The sequence below is a fragment of the Mastigoproctus giganteus genome, chromosome 3 (assembly GCF_048544385.1).
Source record: "Mastigoproctus giganteus isolate SK-2022 chromosome 3, ASM4854438v1, whole genome shotgun sequence".
NCBI classification, from domain to species: Eukaryota; Metazoa; Arthropoda; class Arachnida; order Uropygi; family Thelyphonidae; genus Mastigoproctus; species Mastigoproctus giganteus.
The window spans coordinates 178,824,551-178,845,053 of NC_143577.1; the positions used below are offsets into that span (position 1 = coordinate 178,824,551).

A 20,503-nucleotide genomic window follows, 5' to 3' on the forward strand; every position below is an offset into this window, starting at 1 on the left:
ATAAGTGTCGAGATTTTAAAGGGAAGTGTGGAATAAAGGATTCCATTCCTACAAGTGAATAATTTCACTGACACAATCTGAGCAAACGTTGACATCAGAAGTTTTGAAACAGTAATCCGACCAAGGAAAAGAAGAAAAAAAATCTGGAGAAGAGACAATCACCAAGTTGTGATCTGAGGTGCCTAAAGGATCACTCACTTCAACCGTGTACTTAGAAGGGTTGTTTGTGAGAAAAAGATCAAGCGTGTTGGCTGTATGGCGAGGACTGTCCGGTATTCCTGTAGATAAATGGACAATCTGTGCAAGGTCATTAGTAATTGCAAAAGCTTCAGCCTCTCGACCAGCTGGGTTTTGTGACTAGAAAACGGAAGCCAGCTGGAGTTGTGAACATTAAAATCACCAAGGAAAATTACCTCACTGTTAGGTAATTAGACAACAGATGAATTTGACACAATGAGGTAGAGAGATTTTAAGCCAGAGAAGATTGAAAAGAGGAGATTCCAAATTACCAAGTCTCTGACGGAATATTGGAACGGACATATGCACAAGTACCACCTTTGAGGCTAAAGGTATCATACAGCAAATAATTTGGGCAACTGAGATGAGCAGTAGTTGAATCAACTACTGCTCATCTCTGTAGTTGAAAAAGTACATGGAGTTTGGCAGACTGCAAGTGAAAATGGACATCGTTGAGATTAGAATTGAGACCATATTTGTGAAATGAACTGGGAATTGTTTGGGAGGTTTAGATCTTTTTGCTGGTAAGCTTACTCTATTAGTTTGACAATTCATGGTGTATTCAATAGTAACAAAAAGTTGGGGGGGGGGACATGCTGTTTGTAGTAATGAAATTTTTGGATATGATGTACACATGGTAAGAATATACCCAGATCCTTGACATAACGTGGACTCGACAATGTTCCTCACATACACACTACTCGGACTACTCCCAATCACTATCTGGCAGAGTAGGGGTATCAAGATTATACACTAGCTGATCTGGAATCCTCCTAAAGAGTTACCAATTGGTTCGGTCTGGTGTACTAACTAGTGGCCGGCCTGTGAAAAACATTTTAGAGCTGTACCCTCGAAATGTAAGGAAGATTTGATCTCACCATGTCGTTCATCATAACCTCAAAAGTCATCAGTCATACTGCATAATGTAAGAGATGGGGATGGGTTGACTGGAACTTAGCTGTGGAGACAAAACATGGGTTTTGTCTCCACAAAACCCACCACTTCAAGCCTCCAATAAACAAATTTGGTGTATTGCACCGGTTGATGAGAATCATCTACCGCCTAGTGTTGCCTCGTAACATTGAGGGGCAGCATTCCTTCATGTGGTGTTGGTGCCACACCTCGACCCCTGCTTACTTTGGTTTACATCTGGGTGGTCATCCATAGTTTGCTTGTGCATGGAGGTTATACCCAGGATTACTAACAGTCCCACCATCATGAAAGTGCAAGCAGAGGATATGGCTGTCACAGACCATCTGGACTTCGTCGAAATTGAGTCCACTTGACTTGAATGTCACCTGAATATCAGTTTCATCAGTGTTTTAGACTTCCAGGTAGCAAGTACAGCTTGTCTGGCATATCTGAGAGAATGTCTGTGAAACCTCAAATGATTTGGGATCAGTAGGGGGTTTTTGGGGTTTTTGAGAAATAATCTTAACACAGCTTTTTCCATGTTTTTGGGAATATATACCTTTTGTCATACAGTTATTATATAGTGCTATTAATTTGTCTTGTGCTGTTTCTGCTAATTTTTTGTTAATCTCAACCTTTAAGAGGTTAAAACCTAGGCATTTATTGTTTTTGGTTTTAGATAGTGCTGTTTCTAAGTCTTGTATAGTAAACAGAGGTTCAGTATTGGCATTGTCATATTCAGTATTTTCTTTTAAAATGTTCAACTGGGTTTGGGGAATGATCCCCAGTTTCAGTCTGAATAATACTGTCTAGGATGTTATTTAGAGAATCAGCCCAAGACAGCATTGGGGTTCCATCTGGTTTGACAGTGGTTCCCAAGGCATCTCCTCTTGGCAGCTTGTTGGTCACTATTCTGTAGACACCTCCCCATGGTTGTTTCCAGTAGTTCCCACTAAGTGCCTGCAGCATTCCTTTTTCTTGTCTCTTATGAGGGCTGTATACTGATTCCTGAGAGTTCTATAAGAATCTCTCAGTGCATCTACCTTATTTTCTGGCCATGATGTTCTGGTTCGTGGAAAATTTCTTCTCGCCTGGTGCATCATTCTCGTGAGTATAGTCAGTTCACGGCACCACCACGGCAATGTCTGCTTCTTTGGTTTTTTCTGTGGGATAGACAGGTTTGCTGTTTTTGTTAAAATGTTTGTCATGGTCAGTGCTTGCTCATCTGGGCTATAGTTGCCTTATCTGGACCACTCATTTTTCTGTTTTTGCAGCTCACCTGCTGTATGTTTTGGAAAAATCTGCCAGTTTGCTGTTTTAAGGTTATACCTTTTGATATCCAACAAGGAGTGTTGGGTTGTTTGTAAATATCTGGTTTGTTTGATGATGATGGCTCTGTGATCTGACGTGGTCCATGCTGGCTGGACATGTCAGTCTATAATTTTATAGGTTATCGAATTGGTGGCAAGAGTGACATCAACATCACTCTCACATTGTACTGCTAAAAGTTGGTAAGTTATTAGGTTGATTTATCACTTGAAAAGGTGAGGTGGCTATAAAATCTTATAATATCTGGCCATTGTGTGGGCCTGCTCTATCTTTTGAATGGCTATGCCATAAGGCTGACTGGCACTTGACATCAGCACACACTATGACATTTGCAGTAGGTAACAAATTTGACTGCTTGTAAGTAAGGTTTATGTCTTCAACTGGTCTTGCATAAAGAGTTATAATATAGAACTGTCCAACTGCACTGGTGATATGGGCACACTGCCACTGGGGGAGCAGAGATGATCCAACTTTGTGACTGTAAGGTTAGTGTTTTTGACCACTATTGCCATAGAAGGGACACCTGACACCATTCTCTTGTTTTGTAGCCTCTTGGGTATCCTTGAACCCTACCCATATGTTTGTAGGGCTCTTGGAGTACCAAGATATCTATATTATTTTCTTCTAATTTGTGTTTGATCTGATCTACAACAGTTCTTGTTCTTTGAGCTTTCAATTGGACAAGATTTAAAGCCCTAGTCACGTTGCTATTTTCAGTCTGGCCCATAGTTGGTCCTAGATTGTATTTGCTTTGTCATTTTCTTATAGAAGGGGCATTTTTCATCCCTCATGCTGTGTGCATGGTTAGTCAGCCGTGCTGCCTTGCACGGCTGACATTTTGGCTGCTGATTTTTATTTCTACAGTTTTTATAGTCATTCCCAGCCACTGCACAGTGACCACAGACAAGTTCTTTCTGACTGTGTCCAAATTTATGACAATAATAACATGTTGTTACAAGGAAGTGTTCCCTAAATCTATGGCTAGTCCAGCCAGCATAGATTCTTTGCTGCCCTTGTAAATGCCCCCAAATGTTTTGTTAAATCTCCACTATGATATTTATCTGGCCATTTTTCCTGCTTTTTGTGGCTCTTTTGAGTTGGAATTGTTCAGTAAACCCTTCTATGTCCATTATTTTTTGGAAATTTTTATAATATATATCTGTCAATTCCTTCTCAGGAGTATATTGTATTACATCAAATAGTAGAATATGTGGATTCTTTCCCTTTGGTTTCTCTGGTTTTAAACCAAGTTTTAAGATTTTGGGGTTAGTTTCTACTTTTTTCAAATCTTTGTTTGCTACTTCCTGTAGCATCCCATTTTCCCTCACTTTCCTTATACTGCTTATTCTGATCTCCTTTAGGTGGGGTTTCAGTTGAGTCACAACAGCTTCTCTGACTGCCTTACTAGTCTTGTAGTCACTGTCTGGTTTTGTTTTTAATATCACTATATTGGTTTCCTTAGTCCTGGGTATTTCCTTAGGATTGTTAGGTTGGGTATTTTCTGTTTTACTTGCACTTACTACCTGGTCATAACTTTGGGTGTTCATTTCTTTTTAGTTATTCCTTTCCTCAGTTACATTGTCAATCCTAGATCTCAGCACTTTATTTTGTATGCTGAGTTCTATCATCCTTTGCTCTAAGACTGTCCATCAGTTTATAATCTGCAGTCTAACTGCAGATGTTATTCTGCTAGTCTTGTTATGGAGGAAGTCATCTAAGTACAATTTCAACCCTTTTATTTGCTTCTGTCAATTGAAACCTTTTTTCCTCTTCTGTCTTATTATCATCATTCCTTGTTTTCCTTCACTGTTATCCTCTTTGTTCTCAGCTTGGTTCCTCGCTTTTTTGACCCTTTTCATACTCAGGAGGCCTGGAGGACATGCATCTAAGTCTTCATTATTAGTTTCATCGCCATTTTTGGGAGTCCTTTCACTTAAAATTCTTATTTCTAAGTCAGAGTTTGTCTTTATGTGTAAATCGTTATTTCCAGATTTTTGCCTTTTATCCTCAGTATTTTGTTCTTGCCTAGTTGTTTTGTCCATTTTCATTTGTTCCTTATACTGAGGGGAAAGAATTCAATGTGTCTAATTCCAACATACAGCTATTTAAACTGAAATATTGCGATTTCCCAGTTTTGGCAGGAAAACCCATTCAAAATATTCCTAATGCAGCTAGGTTTTCTTGTAATATACTCAAAACTCTTGTGTTCTTGAGGTGCAATCAAGCCAACACAGTAACAGTAAAATCGCTAGTGCTGTAGCAATTATGCTGCACGAAAATATTCTCAAAGGCACAAAAATTGGTGAAAACTATAGTAAGCAAAACTCTTACGTGCAATATATCACTTACCTCCATTTGTATCTACCTTAAAATCAAAAAAATCCATGGTAAAATCCTAGTATTGATCCAAAACCAAACGATCCCCCATCCGCTGTCAACAATCACGTGTCCGTCAGAAGGTACAATGGAACATATGGAACCGATGCCGAGACGTGATTTTATCCTTTGCAGAACCTGTGGCATGTATTCCAAGTGGATAATCATAGCTCATCTGGAGATTCTTTTCTTTGTCACTGCTGTATGGAGCCAACCAATCATAAGTTAACATTTGGTGAATTGCTACAACAATTTGGGTCACTGAAAAAAACGAGTGTTTGCCCTCAAGAATAATATTAACTGAGAGCTCGTCAGGGGTGTTAAGACTCTAGTAACCTATCAAATCATGCACTCCCGATTTGGACCCCAGAGCAGAATTTCCCATTGTCAGGGAAACGGGACATATTTTTTGTAATAATGGTAGTGGACTAGAATCAGGGTATGTCTGCCGGGAGCAACTATTAATGATGCCACCAACAGACTGTCAAATTTTAGTGGGGGGGGGGGACAAAGAGAATATTATTATTCATGTGGAGACTAATGATATTAAGTGTACACGATATGACCATTTATTAGACAAATATAGGACCATGTTGAAGAAGTGCCGTGAGTTAGGTCACAATGTCTATGTGTCTGCAATTCTGCCCAGGCACGATAGGGGGGATCACCATATTTCCCCATGTATAAGACGCTCCAATGTATAAGACACACCTTAATTTTGGGGCTCGAAATTTGAAAAAAAAAATGTATTACATAAAGTTATTGAACTCAAGTTTTATTCATCATAAAATTCATACAACTCATCACTGTCAAAACTCCCATCCATTAGCTTGTCCTCATCTGTGTCTGATGACGAATCACTGTCTTCATATATTGCCTCGTCCTCAGTTCCATCTATAGCATTTGAAATGCCACACTTCTTAAATGACTTGGCAACGATCTCAATCTTGATATTATCCCAGGATCTTTTCACCCAGGTACAAATTTCTCGTATAGTTGGTTTCTTCACTCTTTCTGCTGGTGTCAAATTGGCACCAGAAGACTTCATCCATTGGTTCCATTCGTCTCTCATGGCAGCTTTGAAGGGTTTGTTAATGCTGACATTAAGTGGTTGGAGCTGGGATGTCAAGCCTCCAGGTATGACGGAAAGTTTTGTTTTTTTCTCTGCAGCAATCTTCTTTGTATTTTTTGTTCTGTGTGCCCTGAACTGATCAAGCACCAGTAGGGCAGGTTTGCGTAAGAGCCCACCTGGTCTCCTGCTCCAAACTTTCCGAAACCAGATCTTCATCCCATCCTGATCCATCCAACCCTTGTCATGAACGTGGACAGTCACTCCTTGAGGAATGTCTTCTTTTGGCATTGTTTTGCATTTGAAAATCAGCATAGGAGGCGGCTTGGTTGCGTCAGCATAACAAGCTAGAACAACTGTATAATGGCTCTTTTGGTGTCCACTTGTCTTCACAGTTACAGTTTGCACCCCCTTCTTTTCAACAGTTCTGTTACTTGGGACATCAAATTGAAGGGGGACTTCGTCCATATTTGCAATCTGTCCCAACTCAAACTGATGTCTCTTCTGACATTGAATGACAAAACGATGAAATTCAAGGACCTTCTGCTCATAGCTTTCAGGCATCTTTTGGGCAAGTCTGGTGTGTGTACGCATGCTTAGTCCATTCCGTTTCATGAACCTGAAGCACCAATTGTGCCTCCTTTAAGATCAGTAACTTCTTTCTCATCAGCAATTCTTCTTGCCTCATGCTTAAACCATCTTTGTGGATACAGGAATTCCAATTGCACTTTGCTCCTCAATCCATATCTTCAATTTCCTCTCTAAATCAGGCCATTTTGCTGACTTGCCTCTCATGATCTTCTTCTGCTGTGCCATTTTCAGTAGGGTTTCTTCTTCCCGTAGTCAGTCTTGGATTGTTTTCTCAGTTGGAGGAGGACCAAACTTATGTTTAGCAGCACGATTTCCATTCACTTTTGCAAACTGGATCACTTTTAACTTGAATTCAGCACTGTACGAAAATCTTTTCTGAGCCATTTCTGGGCAGAACGTGGCAAAACGTAACCTAATATACCAGTAACAAGTGCGAAACAGTGAGCGCAAAGACAACAAGTGCGAAAAAGCGGGAAATGCAAGTAAAAAAAATCTACAACCACTGTATAAGACGCTCCCAATTTTTAGACCCCAAATTTTTCAAAAAAGGTTCGTCTTATACATGGGGAAATATGGTATATGCTGAAAGCCTTGTGCATTAACTCAAGGATTTTGCAAGGCTTTTGGGAGGAAATTTCTGTCAGCTTGACCCACACTTGTAGGTAGAAGGAATCTGTTTTGTAGATACGGGATACATTTAAACAAATGTGATGCAAGAGTTTTTTGCCAGTATTATTGGGATACCTTAAAGGTTAAGGGAATCTGCTAGTTTGGGGGGGGACAAGGGTAATATAGATACGTGTTTATCTGATAATATTCGTCAAAGTAACGCTTGCACATACCTCAAGCATTCTTGTTTGTTACCACAACAGAACATATTAGCAAGATATTCTGAGGGCAGAAACGTTTCAAATGAGCTGGTACCTAATGCCAGTGAAGCAAGCTTAAATAACTTTAAGGGGTGGGCCAGGGTAGTTAACTATATATCTGTATGGTGTGAGATAGTTGGAAGCAAAGGTATAATGAGAATAGGAGTAACCTACAGGCCAGGTGATTGTGAAGATTATGATGAGAGCCTCTACATGCAAATGGAATGGGCAAGTAAGCAACAATATCTTATTATGGTTCATTTTAATTTTGCCTCTTAAATGATTGAAGCAAATGGGAAGTAAACTCGAAATTGGGGACTAAATTTTAAAATCAACTAGATGATTGTTATTTGTATCAACATGTCAGGGAAAATACTAGGGAAAAAAATATTCTAGACCTCACCATTACCCATGAACCAGATGATATAATAGGGCTGACAGTACAGGAAGCAATAGCAGGAAGTGATCACAGAGTTCTGTGGTGGATGATGAAGAGAGAGATAGCAGTAGTTAAAGGTAAAGAATGGATTTTAATTTCAGGAAAGGAACAATGGCTTAAGATGCTACATGGCCTCTATTAACTGGGTATTTATCACACAGAGAGCAAATACAATTGAATTATGGTATACCTTTAAAACATTAATCACAGAAGCCTTGGATGCTTATATACCATTAAAAAAATACTCCATAAGGAGGATTCCAAGTTGGATGAATAATGAAGTTGCCAGATTACTTGAGCAGAAAAAGATGGAATGAAAATGTTACAGAGCAATAAAAAGTACTGAAGCCTATAACAGCTACAAATTGATGTGTAGTAGTGCCACAGAAAAGGTTAGGTTATGTTGGCAAAGGCAGATTATGAGAAATCGCTGTCAAAGAGGGGGGGAGGCGGGGGAGATAATGAATTCTTCACATATATAAATGCAAAGAAGGGAAGGACAAACCAGATCAGACCCTTATGTGATGAATGTGGGATAGTATTATATACCCCAGCTGAAGTTGCAGATGAACTCAACAGTTACTTTGCATCGATATTCACAGAAGAAAAATCTTTTGTGTCAAAGAGAAATTATGGGTATGAGTGCATTGAATCATTGAGGCTAATTATGAGATCATCACTGGACTCGGGGAATGGTTCCATTGGATTGGAAAAGTGCCAGCGTATCTCCAGTACATAAGGGTGGTTCTAAGAGTGAAGTGGAAAATTACCAGCTGGCCAGTCTAACTTTAGTAGTAGGGAAAATCATGGAGGCAGTGATCAAGGGTGGAATTCAGGATCATTTAAATAGAAATGGAATTCTGAAAGATACTCAGCATGGTTTTGTAAAGAGAATATTATGTTTAACTAATGAGGTAAGCTGTTTTAACAGGGTTACTCAAGAGCTGGATTTAGGGAATAATTTTTACATTGTTTATTTGGATTTCAGCAAAGCATTTTACTCAGTCCCACATGAGCGGTTTATAAGCTGGAACAGGTCGGAGTCCATTGGGTTGATGTAAGAAGTGCAGTTCCTCAAGGATCAGTATTGATGCCACTGTTGTTTTTGATTTTCATAAATGACTTTGATGAATTCCATAAGATATGGGGGGGTGATGTCTAAATTTGCAGATGAATTAAAATATTAGCAGAGTAATTATTGATCAACACCAAGCAGATCTTCTTCAGAGAAAACTAGATAGACTTCAGGGATGGTAAGAAAAATGGCAGCTATGCTTTAATCCAGCAAAGTATAAGGTATTACACCTGGTGAACATTAACCCCAAAATAACTTATACGCTTGGTGGAGTTGAACAAAAGCCAGTAGTGGAGGAAAGGGACTTGGATGTTATGATACAGTTAGACATGAAGTTCTCTGAGCATTGTAGACAGGTTGCAAGGAGAGCCATGGTGTTCTATTGATGATTTATCAAACATTTCCTAGTAGAGATAAGGATGTCTTAATCTCATTATAAAAGGCTATTGTTAGACCACACTTAGAATACTCTGTTCAAGTATGGAGATCACAGCTAAAGAAAGACATTATGCTTCTTGAAAGGGCCCAAAGACTGGTAACTCGCCTAGTGAGATCAGCAAATGGGCATCCATATGAAGAAAAACTGAATATGTTGAGTGCAGAACTTGGAAACTAGGCACCTTGTTTAAGGCTCTGAGTGGCATAAGTAAAATGAATGAGGAAAATTTTTCACTGTTATAAATGAACCTAGAACTAGGGGCCATAATTTCAAGTTACATGGAGAGATGTTTAGACTGGATTGCAGGAAGTTTATTTTAGCCAGCGAGTTATAGGTTGTTATGTTTATTGCTCAGTTTGTATGTCTGGATAATGGAACTTTGTTGCGTTTATGACTGTATATTCCTTAAGTAGACATGGGTTAGAAGAAAAGAATTCCCATTGTAAAGCTCACAAGTCAGATTGAGAGATCAGATTTGAGCAGAACTTGAGAGGCGTGAATCAACTTTTGTTTTTTTCAGAACTACCTGTAAAATTGTTTCTTGCGTTGTTATATTGTGTTATCAAAATTGTAGTGGTAAACAGAATAAATTATAACTTTAGACAAATTATCATAATTTGTGAAAATAAATAAATGATAATGAAAGTAATGATAAAGCTTTTACTCCTAGTATGATTTTGTGACAAATCTCTCATTTCCAAAAATTCCTGAAATTTTTCTAATTTTTGTATTTATACGTGAACTTATTTTGAAGCTTAATGCAACCTTGTTTTGGCGCAATAGTTATATGAAATTGTTGATTTTATGGGGAATATATTTTTAGGGATTTAAGACTTCAGCTTTATGAAGACTTCTATTGGAGAGATTATCCTGAGCTGACATTCAATAATAAAAATAGAATGCAGTTGTCCAAAGGTATTTCTTTTGTTTTTCACTTTGTATTTGTCATTATTTTTCCAGAATATGTAAGATTTTCTTATGCTTCCAGGTTTAAACAGCTTGTGTAAATATGCTACTGGTACACATGTATTTTAATTGTTATTAAAGAATTATGGCCTGAAGATTTTATAAACTGTAAAAAGACTTGATATGTCTTGACTAATGTTTGCTGGTTTATACATACTTTTTTTGTTTGGAATTTGTGAGTCAGCAACTCTGCATTCTGCAAGGTCTGAGCAAACATTAACATTGGAAGATTTAAAAGAGTAATCCAATCAAAGAAAAAGTGAATAGAAATTTCACGGTCACTCTGTTTTGCATTTTGTGCAATGCAAAACAAAGTAAGGACAAGAATGGCCATGAGAATAGTACCACACTAAAATCACCATTATCGAAGATGAATAGATGCATCAGTTACTCTTGACACATATATTGCTAATTGCATACTTTCCTTGCTCTCTCCAAGCTAATAAAATTAAAACTATAAATAATTAAATGCCCTTAACAACAATCAATTGATCAAGCCAGTAATACTCCAATTACCATTCCAGCCAATGTTTTTCCAAAAGCAACTCTTAAGGGAATCGGAAACCCTTCAACCTGCAACCAACCATTGCACTCCAAATAATGTGAATATAAATTATGAGAGAAAAACAACACCTCCTTTTTTCCTAAAGTAGACTAGCACAAGCAGTTTACAACTGAAAAGTAGTTAGAATCAAAAACCACCCATAAAAACAGGCAGCTGTATAGAGGCTTTCAGATTAATATTAGTGGTAGCAAATGATGAAAATGGTAGAAGAAAGCAAACTTAAAGCATCAGCCAAAAGAAAAACCCACCCATATCATCTGTCCTCCACTGCAGTAGTTTTTCTAGTTGTTTCATGAACTTCAAACAATCACTTCCACAACAACAGATAGAACCAACCAGCCCCCCCCTAGCTGAAGGCAAACTTCTGCACATATATCCTGCAACCACCTTCCTCAGTTCGAATTTTTGTCCCCTAATTGATGTACACTGAGAAATAAAGAATGTCATCAGCATTATTATGTTTGGTCAATCCATTCAAAGCATCTCAAGCCCTAAAACATCTCAGTCAGATAACCAGGTGCCTCCGTAGCCAGGTGGGAAGGAGCAGCAGTGCGTAGCACACACTTCTTGATTAGACCGGAGCTCGAGCCCGTCACCACGAAATACGGAGGATGCGGAAAGGTCAGGGAATGACAACCGCATATCCCGGAGCAATATGGCCTTAGTTGCTCTAAAAACCAAATAACAAACAAACAATCAATCAGATAACCTCACAAATGATTAGTCACTGAAATTTGCAGAACTGGCATCTTTCTTGGTAAAACCACTCCTCACTGATATCACTGCCATTCTCTTCACCCATTTCATTAGATCTGCATCCTTCCTAAAATGAAATCTCCAAACATGTATGCAGTACTCAAGATGTGGCACCATTGCATTGTACACTGGGATAATTGTCTCATCTCTGCTAGCAAAATAATTGTATACAAATTTGTATATCAGTGACAAAACCCATTGAGTTATGGCAGACTGTCTACACTGATCAGAGAACTTCACATTAATTACTCCCAGATCTTATTCATTTTCCCCTGCACTGAATGTAGTACCACACAATTGGTACATTAATCTGGTATTACTGCTGCCCTATGTAATACCTCACATTAATCATTGTTAAACTTTAACTGCCATTTCTTAGTCCATCTGCCTAATTTTTCTAGATGATTTTGCAGTAGCTTACCTCGATTACTTCATTAACAACCCTGCCATCTTTCATGTCATCTGTACTTAGACATTAAGCCTGGTATACCTTCATCAGATAATAAATTTGGAAAACAAGAGTGAGCCCACCACTGATCCCTCAGAGACTCTGCTAATAACATCAGTCCACAAAAAGCAGTCCATGAAAAGTGGGTATCCATTGATAACCACTTTCAGTCTTCCACTCAGCCATCCCTTTATCCATAACAATAACTTGCCCTTAATGCAACACTGCCGCTGACCGGGCTAGCTGGGTGGGTAAAGTGCCTGCCTGGCAATCCAAAGGTCGCGGGTTTGATTCTCACCTCGGGCTTGGATCAGAGTAGAAAATGCAAAAACTTTGGGAGGTGCATTATGGCCACAGAAGCCGATATGCCAACAACCTAACAAAAAACACACACATGCCAGTCCAGTTTGTGCAATGGTCTTTTATGTGCAATGTATCAAAAGCTTTCCTAAAATCCAAGTATATGATAACAAAATTAATTTTTTGTATCCACTTCTTTTGTTACTGCATTATAATTTATAATCAGATTGGTCAGATACATGATTACCCCTTAACAAATCTATGCTGTGACTGCAGTTCCACTTTGGAATTTTTATGCAGATAGTCCTGTATTACTTCTTTAGTTAGTGACTCGATTATTTTCCCTGAAATTTAAATTAAGCTGACAGGACTGTAATCACTCGTGTCACCCTTTGTATTCCACTTTTGGAATTGAGGATATATTTACATATTTATAGTCTCTGGGGGCTTCCCCTGAATCCAGAGATGTTCTCATAATTATGGCTCAGGCATTGCTTACTTCCTTTGCTGCCTTACTTAATATAATTGGATAGATTCCATCCATTCCATGTGACGCTTTTTTATATTTAGCTTCAACAATTTCTCTACCAGTTTTCTCTCAGTTATCACAAAACCATTTAGCTTTGTGTTTGAGTTTGCACACTCACATCCCCTCAGCCTTATTATCTACAACTTGGGGTGTAGGTTGGTACACCTTGCTTCACTTATGTAGCTCTCTTGTCCATTTTTTGATTCTGCTAGTGAGAGTCCTTTATTCTGCCTCAACCCTATTCAACATTCACCTCTCTGGATAGCTGTAAGTTACCTCCAGTAAAAGGTCTATATGTTAATGCCTGTAAAGCTCCTCTGAATATCAGGAGAAAGATGTTTTTACTGATCTATGTAACCAAGATCTGAACCCAGCTGGCTTCCTTAATGATTCACAATTTAAGACAAATTATAGAACAAACCTCAGAAACTTTGTCTGGTGGTATTAGTTTGCAGCAGGGGTGGCCAACAAGTCGATTGCATCTTTAATTTCGGTAGATTATGATGAATTTTAAATATATATATAAAAAAATAGATTAGTGAAAATCTAAATGTTATTATTATTATTATGTGCCCCACTGCATACACTCATTACAAATCTGTTGAACCGCATGACTACTCTTGTTGCCGCACAGCCGCTAGGCTTGTCTACTGAAAATTCACACAGTTACGTTGTGGAGTGCATGAGAATGTTGAATTCTTATTTAGCTGACTTAATATTAATAACTGGACAATACTTATAAGTTAATTTAATATCCTTTGATTTAAAACGAATACTACGTAAAGAGTAAAACATATCATTTTCATCAAGAGTGAGAACTAGAATACCCTTTTTCTGTAATGATAAAAGAAAAATGTTGTTGTTTGATTTGCAATGCTTTCGTGGCTATACCCAAAAAAGGAAATTTAGAAAGGCTCTTCAACTCACTCCATGGTAAATACTAATTGGATTATCTGCCTAATAGTGACCTTAGAAAAAATAAAAGAACTTAAATACAGATTATTTGCACAACAAAATTTCTTCTTGACACCTAATTTACAATCTAAAGAAGTAACTGTAGCATCTTTTAAAGTGCATCTTTTAGCATCTTCTTGCAAAAAAATGCAAACCATTTACTGATGGTCAAGTCATCAAAGACACAATTTTAGAAATAATAGATTCTCTATTTTAAAATTTTATGAACAAAAATGAAATAAAGTCCTCTTCAAGATCTGCAATTATCCCGAAATACTGTGATGTGACGAATTGAAAAAATGAGTAAAAATATGAGCGAACAATTGCGTGCTCATTTTGCTAATTGTGGTTTCCTTTTCTTTACAGCTGGATGAATCTACAGATGTTAGCGATACAACTCAATTGCTCGTTTTTGTTTGTATGGTTTTCGATGATTCTGCCACTAGAGAAGAACTACTGGGTATGATTTCGTTAAAAGCAAGAACTAGAGTTCTTGATATAATTCATTCAAAAATTTTATTGAAAAAATTAAATTACCACTATTTGAGCTCGTATCAATAACAACAGATGGAGCTAAATCAGTGACGGGCATCTTAACAGATTCATCGCATTGTACCGAAAGGATGATGAATTCCCATATTTTTTGAGTTGCCACTGTATCATCCACCAACAAGTGTTAGCCAGCAAAAGATTAAATACTAAATGTGTTATGGACATAGCTTTAAAAATCGTGAATTCCATCAGAGGACAATCTCTTCAAAGGAGACTTTTCACAATGTAACTCAATGAAAATGAACCACTTTTGATATTATACACGGATGTGAGGTGGCTGAGTCGGAGTAAGTTTCTACAGAGATTTCAAAATTTGCTGAATGAAATTTAAAAAATTGTTGATCGAAGGGGAGATGATTATCAGCAGCTACAAGATACGGAGTGGTTGTGTGATCTGGCTTTTTTGCCCTATTTTACCAGTAAATTAAGTGATCTGAATTTGGAATTACAAGGCAAAAATAAAAATGTCTGTGACATGATTAGTAGTATTTCTGCATATAAATATCAATATTTGGTAATGGCTAAGGATCTCACAGATAAAAAAAAAATCGATCATTCAAATATGCATGATCATTTGCAAAAATATCCTGTTTTTAAATTTAATAGTGAGAAACATGTTTCTGAAATTGAGAAAGTGGATGATTTTGAAACCAGAATCAATGATTTTAAAACAATTGAAGACATTGTTCAATGTATTTCTTATCCATTTAATGTCAACTTAGATACGAAACAAATTGCAGAAAAAATCGTTGAGATTTTTTACATGGAGAAAATATTACTTGAAAATGAAATTATTACATTTTGAAACGATATCTTCCTAAAAGCCAGATCATCAGAAAAGACTTTTGGAAATATACTATTTGCTGAGAAAAGTACCCAAATGTAAAAAAAAATGCAGTGAACTTTTAAATTCCTGTTTTGATTCCACATATCTATGTGAATTGGTCGTTTCGTATTTGAAACAAACAAGGGCGAAGAATCATCCTACTCTTACGGACTTGCATACAGAAGATTGTTTATGGTTGGCCTTATCACAGTATATCCGTGATTTTTAAAGATTGACAGATAACACGAAGACACAAACTTCACATAAATTAAAAATTTAAATATGTGCAAATTTAAAATAGGAATTCTGAATTGTATTTAACTTTAAAATTTATAGACAACATTTTTCAGTATCTGTTGATTAACTTTTTTAACCATGTGCAATGAAATTCTTGAGATGGTAGATTACGGCACACTTTGAAGAAAAAAAGTAGATCGCATCACAAATTAAGGCCACCCCTGGTTTACAGGAACTAATAGGAAATTGGAATATACAATTAAATAAAATGCTTTGGGATTCCATAGATCTAGACCCTCTAAACTACTTTCATGACATCTTGTGACAATTATTTCCACAATTGGGAAAACACTCTGTAGCAGACATTAACATCCAGCAGTTACACAGTGCTCATATACAATATTATTCCAATTTTGTTAAAATTTATATTGATAGATCTGAGACTGGAGCTGGTGCAGTAGTGATACTATCTGTCATTACCATTTCTGTATCATTTCCCACAGAATGTAGTACTTTACACAACTGAGTTATATGCCAGAAAGATTGCTTTATAAAATATTTTCCACCTCTCAATCCAAAAGAGCATAACATACACAGACTTGCAAGCACCCTATTATCCATGAAAAACACCTCTACACCTACTCATCCCTTATTAAAGTTAATCAGTTCAGAGCTAATTCGTCTTGAAGACTAGGACAAATGGTTGTTTTCTGCTGGCTCTCAGGCTATACTGAAATACCAGGGAATGAAACCACAGATCATGCTGCCAAATATTCATTCAGCACAGTCCCAACCCGTTTTCTAGTACTGTTCCTCTAATTACAGACCAATATACGAAGATTATGCAAAGTATGATGGACACTTCTATGGCAAACATAAATACATAATAGACTCCTTCAAATGAAATTTGCACCACAGTTATGGATTCCAGCTTCTGTACAAACAAACTAGAAGTAACTCCCATCCATAGCCTGTATAGGCCATACTTATCTAATCCACGCATTTCTTTTGACAGGAAATGACCCTCCACAGTGTAGGCACTGCTACTCACAGATAAACACATTACTTCTGGAATGTGCCCCCTGTACAATAATGCCTACTTATTGTCATTCGGCTCCTTCACTCAAACTTACAAGAACCTTTGTCAATTAGCCATATCTTAAATCTTACAGAAATTTTTCTCTGTAATAGGGTTATATGACTGCTTCTGACAGTTTCCATTAAGAGGCAGGGAGTGAAATACAAACAGTCTTGTCAACACTGATCAGATTGGAAATGGGACTTAAAATTTTTAAAGTAGTAAATTAGAGCCCACTTAAATAGGAAAAAAGAATGTCTCTCTTTGCAGGTTTAGGGTTTAAAAAATGAAAAACTAAATGAATGGAAAGAGACACTATTTTACTATTTTTTTTTTTTGGTGTTTTCCTTCTTTTCTTGCTATTCCTTTTTCTGTATAAGTGAACTTTATTTTGCTACTTTAACAAAATTTTCTAGTCACATTTCTTGTCTGGATTGTGTCAACAAGAAGACTGTTTGTAACTCAAAAATCTTACAGCTAAAGCCAGCAGATTGAGCACACCACATTAGACATGATAAACAAGTCAGAAGGCTCAGGGCATGCTCCACCAAAATAAAGTAAAACAAGGATAGATGTTGAAATGACGTTACCTGCATGTAAAGCAGGTAACTGATATGAGGCATGTAATAGCTGCACAGTGGACCACTCGCTGGATTAGCTCATTATTACGTCAAAGAGATTGTTTACAAAATTACACCCATTTAACCAGATAAGAATTGAGGAAATGGTCCAAAATCTGGGTCAGGTATAAATCAAGATAGCTGATATGTGATATGCAATGGCTGCACAATGCACTGCTTGATAGATTTAGCTCAAATTTTGATAGAATGCATTGCCACTCGAATTAGGAATTTGTACAAAGTTTCAGCCTTCTATCTCTATTAGAAGTGACTGAAAAAGTGATCGGCAGATCTGATGACAGCAGTAGTGAGTTAATATAAGATATATATCTTATTTTGAATTTTGATGTGTCTTCCTGATGTGTTTTTTTTTTTAATAAAACTATAAAAATAATTCCACAACAAGTATATTTTATTTAAGATAGATATACATTGGTAAAAAAAAGTTATGATGCATCAGTCTTCAAACTTTATTTTTAAAGTAGTTCATATAATGAAAAGGTTGCTGGTCCCTAATGTAGAGGGACAGTATCTTGGAAAAGAACAATAAGTTGGTGATTTTGACTTTGTTAAATATGTTAAGGACAGAATAATAAAATATACTTATTATAACTTGTAACAGTATGACTTATTACAACACTATGTAGCTTCCTAGAATGCAAACCACAATTGCAGTTTTCCAAGAAGTATGTTCTTTCTGAAGTGGAAAGGATGATATAGGGCTTACAAAATGTGATCTATTGGAATTTCATTAGCTGACCCTGGCCAGCTACAGTAACCCTTGCATTAACTCCAGGCTGAGGCACTGTGGAGCCTTGGTTGTCAGCATTGTATATAATATTAAATATTATTATACAAACTCATTGTTGTACCTATAAAAACCAATGTAAATTGCTGGTGAAATGTTTGGATTGTTCTTTATATATAGGTGTATTTTTATATCCACCTTCGTCGATTTTTTGCTGTTTCCTTCTCTACACTGACACATTTTTTTGCCATTAGTATGGCAAGGCATCAATTCTAGTAGCAAAAAAAGAAGTAGGCTGACTACATAGCCAGTTCAGAAAACTGTGCTTCAATTTATCAACTGCCTTGAATTTCTGCCCTACCAGGTGTTGCTTCATTTGTTCAGAACAAGTGATAAGCATTAGCATTAGTTGAGACATGATGCAAGAAATCAAGCTTATAAGCTTTATTTCTTGCATCATCAGCATCAGCAAAAAAAAAAAAAAAATCCCATTTCACCCATCTGGTCGCTCCAGGTGTTTATCTAGTTCAGCCTTAAATTTATTTAAGCTATCAACTTCCACAACAACAACAACAGAGGTTGTCTGTTCCAGCAATCACTACCTGCTGGCTAAAGGCAAATTTGTACACACCTATTCTACAACTGTCTTTCCTCAATTTGAATCTATGCCTCCTCAGATTCTTAATCTCAGCAAGCATAAGTATCCCATCAGCATTGAGCCTGCTCAAAACATTCAAGTCCTTATACCCTTCAATCAGATCACTTTGCAGGTGTCTAGTCTCCAGATGCTACAATTTGCAGAACTTAATCTTTTCTTCGTAAGAGCACCCCTTTGTTCCTCACCAATCTTGTTACCGTTCTCTGTACTCGTTCTAGCAGCTCTACATCCTTGCTAAAATGAGGCTTCCAAACCTGTATACAGTACTCAAGATGCGCCCTGACCATTGCCTTATACAAGGGGATAATCACCTCCTTGTCTCTGCTAGCAAAATTCCTATATATCATTGACAAAACTCGATGAGCTGCTCTGGCAGCACGTCTGCACTGCTCAGAGAACTTCATATCTGATTGCACAATTACTCCCAGGTCTTTTTCATTCTCCACCTCTCTGAGTGTAGTACCACAGAGTTGGTATGTTTCTCTGGGGTTACTGCTACACATATGCAGTACTTTTCAATTGTCAATGTTAGACTTCATCTGCCCAACTTTTCTAGATCCTGTTGCAGTAGCATACTGTCTTTACTATTATTAACAACCCTGCGAACCTTTGTATCATCTTCAAACTTGGATATTAAGCCTGATATACGTTCATTGATAAATACACAAAACAATGGGCCCAGCACCTGGGGGACTACACTAATAACATTAGTTCATGTAGAGCAGTGTGCATTTATTACCACTCTCTTCCATCTCCCAATCAACCTTCCCTTCATCCATTGCAGCAACTTGCCCTTAATGCCATACTGCTCCAATTTGTATAGCAGTCTTCCATGTGCAACACTATCAAAAGCCTTCCTAAAATCCAAGAATATGATATCAAAATTATTTTTGCTTCCAGTTCCTTTGTGACCACTTCGTAGTATCTAATAATTGGTCAGGCAAGATTTTCCCTGAACAAACCCAAGCTGTGTCTGAACTGTTACTCCAGTCTTGTCTAGGTGATCCTGTATCACCTCTTTAACCAGTAAATCCATTATTTTTCCCAGGTACAGAAGTTAAACTAACAGGTCTATAATTATTTGTGTCACCCTCGCACCCCACATATCCAGTCCATGGGACCTCCCCTGAATCTATGGATGCTCTCATAATTATGGCTAAGGGTTGCTTACTTCCCTTGCTGCATCCTTCAGTTTAACTGGAAAGATTCCACTCTTTGAATAACTCCTCATGCGTGAATATAGATGCAAAATGCTGATTCAGTTTATCAACTGCTTGAGCAGGATCTTCAATAGTCAAACCATCAATGTTAAGGGAACCAATCTGATTCATCCCCTTGCAGAGTTTACATAACTAAAGAACTCTTTGCTGTTTTTTTTGCATCCTTTGCCAAAGATTTCTCATAATCTGCCTTCACCTACCTAACCTCCTTGTTGACTTGAATACAGAATAGCTTATATCTGCCTATAGAATAGGCTTCTGTATTGCCTGATAATTTATATGCATCCCATGCATTTTTCTTTTCTGCCACGAGCCTCATTAATTCATCTGACATCCATTTAGGCTTAAACCTTGAACAGTATTTCTTAGTTGGTATGAAATGCCTAGTAGCCTCCAAGATTAAATCCCCATAGGCTTCCCATCTAGAATTCACCATTAGTAACTCCATCAGTTGATCCCACTGTATAGAATTTAAAAACTGTCTGAGACCACTGTAGTCTCCTTTACGAAAACAAAATAGTTGGTAGTTACATCTTTAAGTAAATCCCACATCAGGTCACTGTCACCTAGTGGTTCCTTTATCTGCAAATTCTTAATGCATGAATAATCACTGCTGATAATCAGATCAAGGGTATTACTCTCTCTGGTTGCCCCTCGAACATGCTGCTGTAGAAAACAATCCTCCAATAAATCCACAAAAGTCTTGCTAG

The 20,503-nt window shown here is 37.3% G+C and overlaps 1 protein-coding gene across 1 annotated transcript in view; it reads left to right on the plus strand.

Moving 5' to 3' along the window:
* shtd (anaphase promoting complex subunit 1) overlaps positions 1-20,503 on the plus strand; it is a 989,031-nt gene that overhangs the window by 281,682 nt on the left and 686,846 nt on the right. The window contains exon 15 of the mRNA XM_090370159.1: positions 10,160-10,251. Coding sequence (XP_090226285.1) covers positions 10,160-10,251 — 92 coding nt within the window. The remainder of the gene's footprint in view (positions 1-10,159; positions 10,252-20,503) is intronic.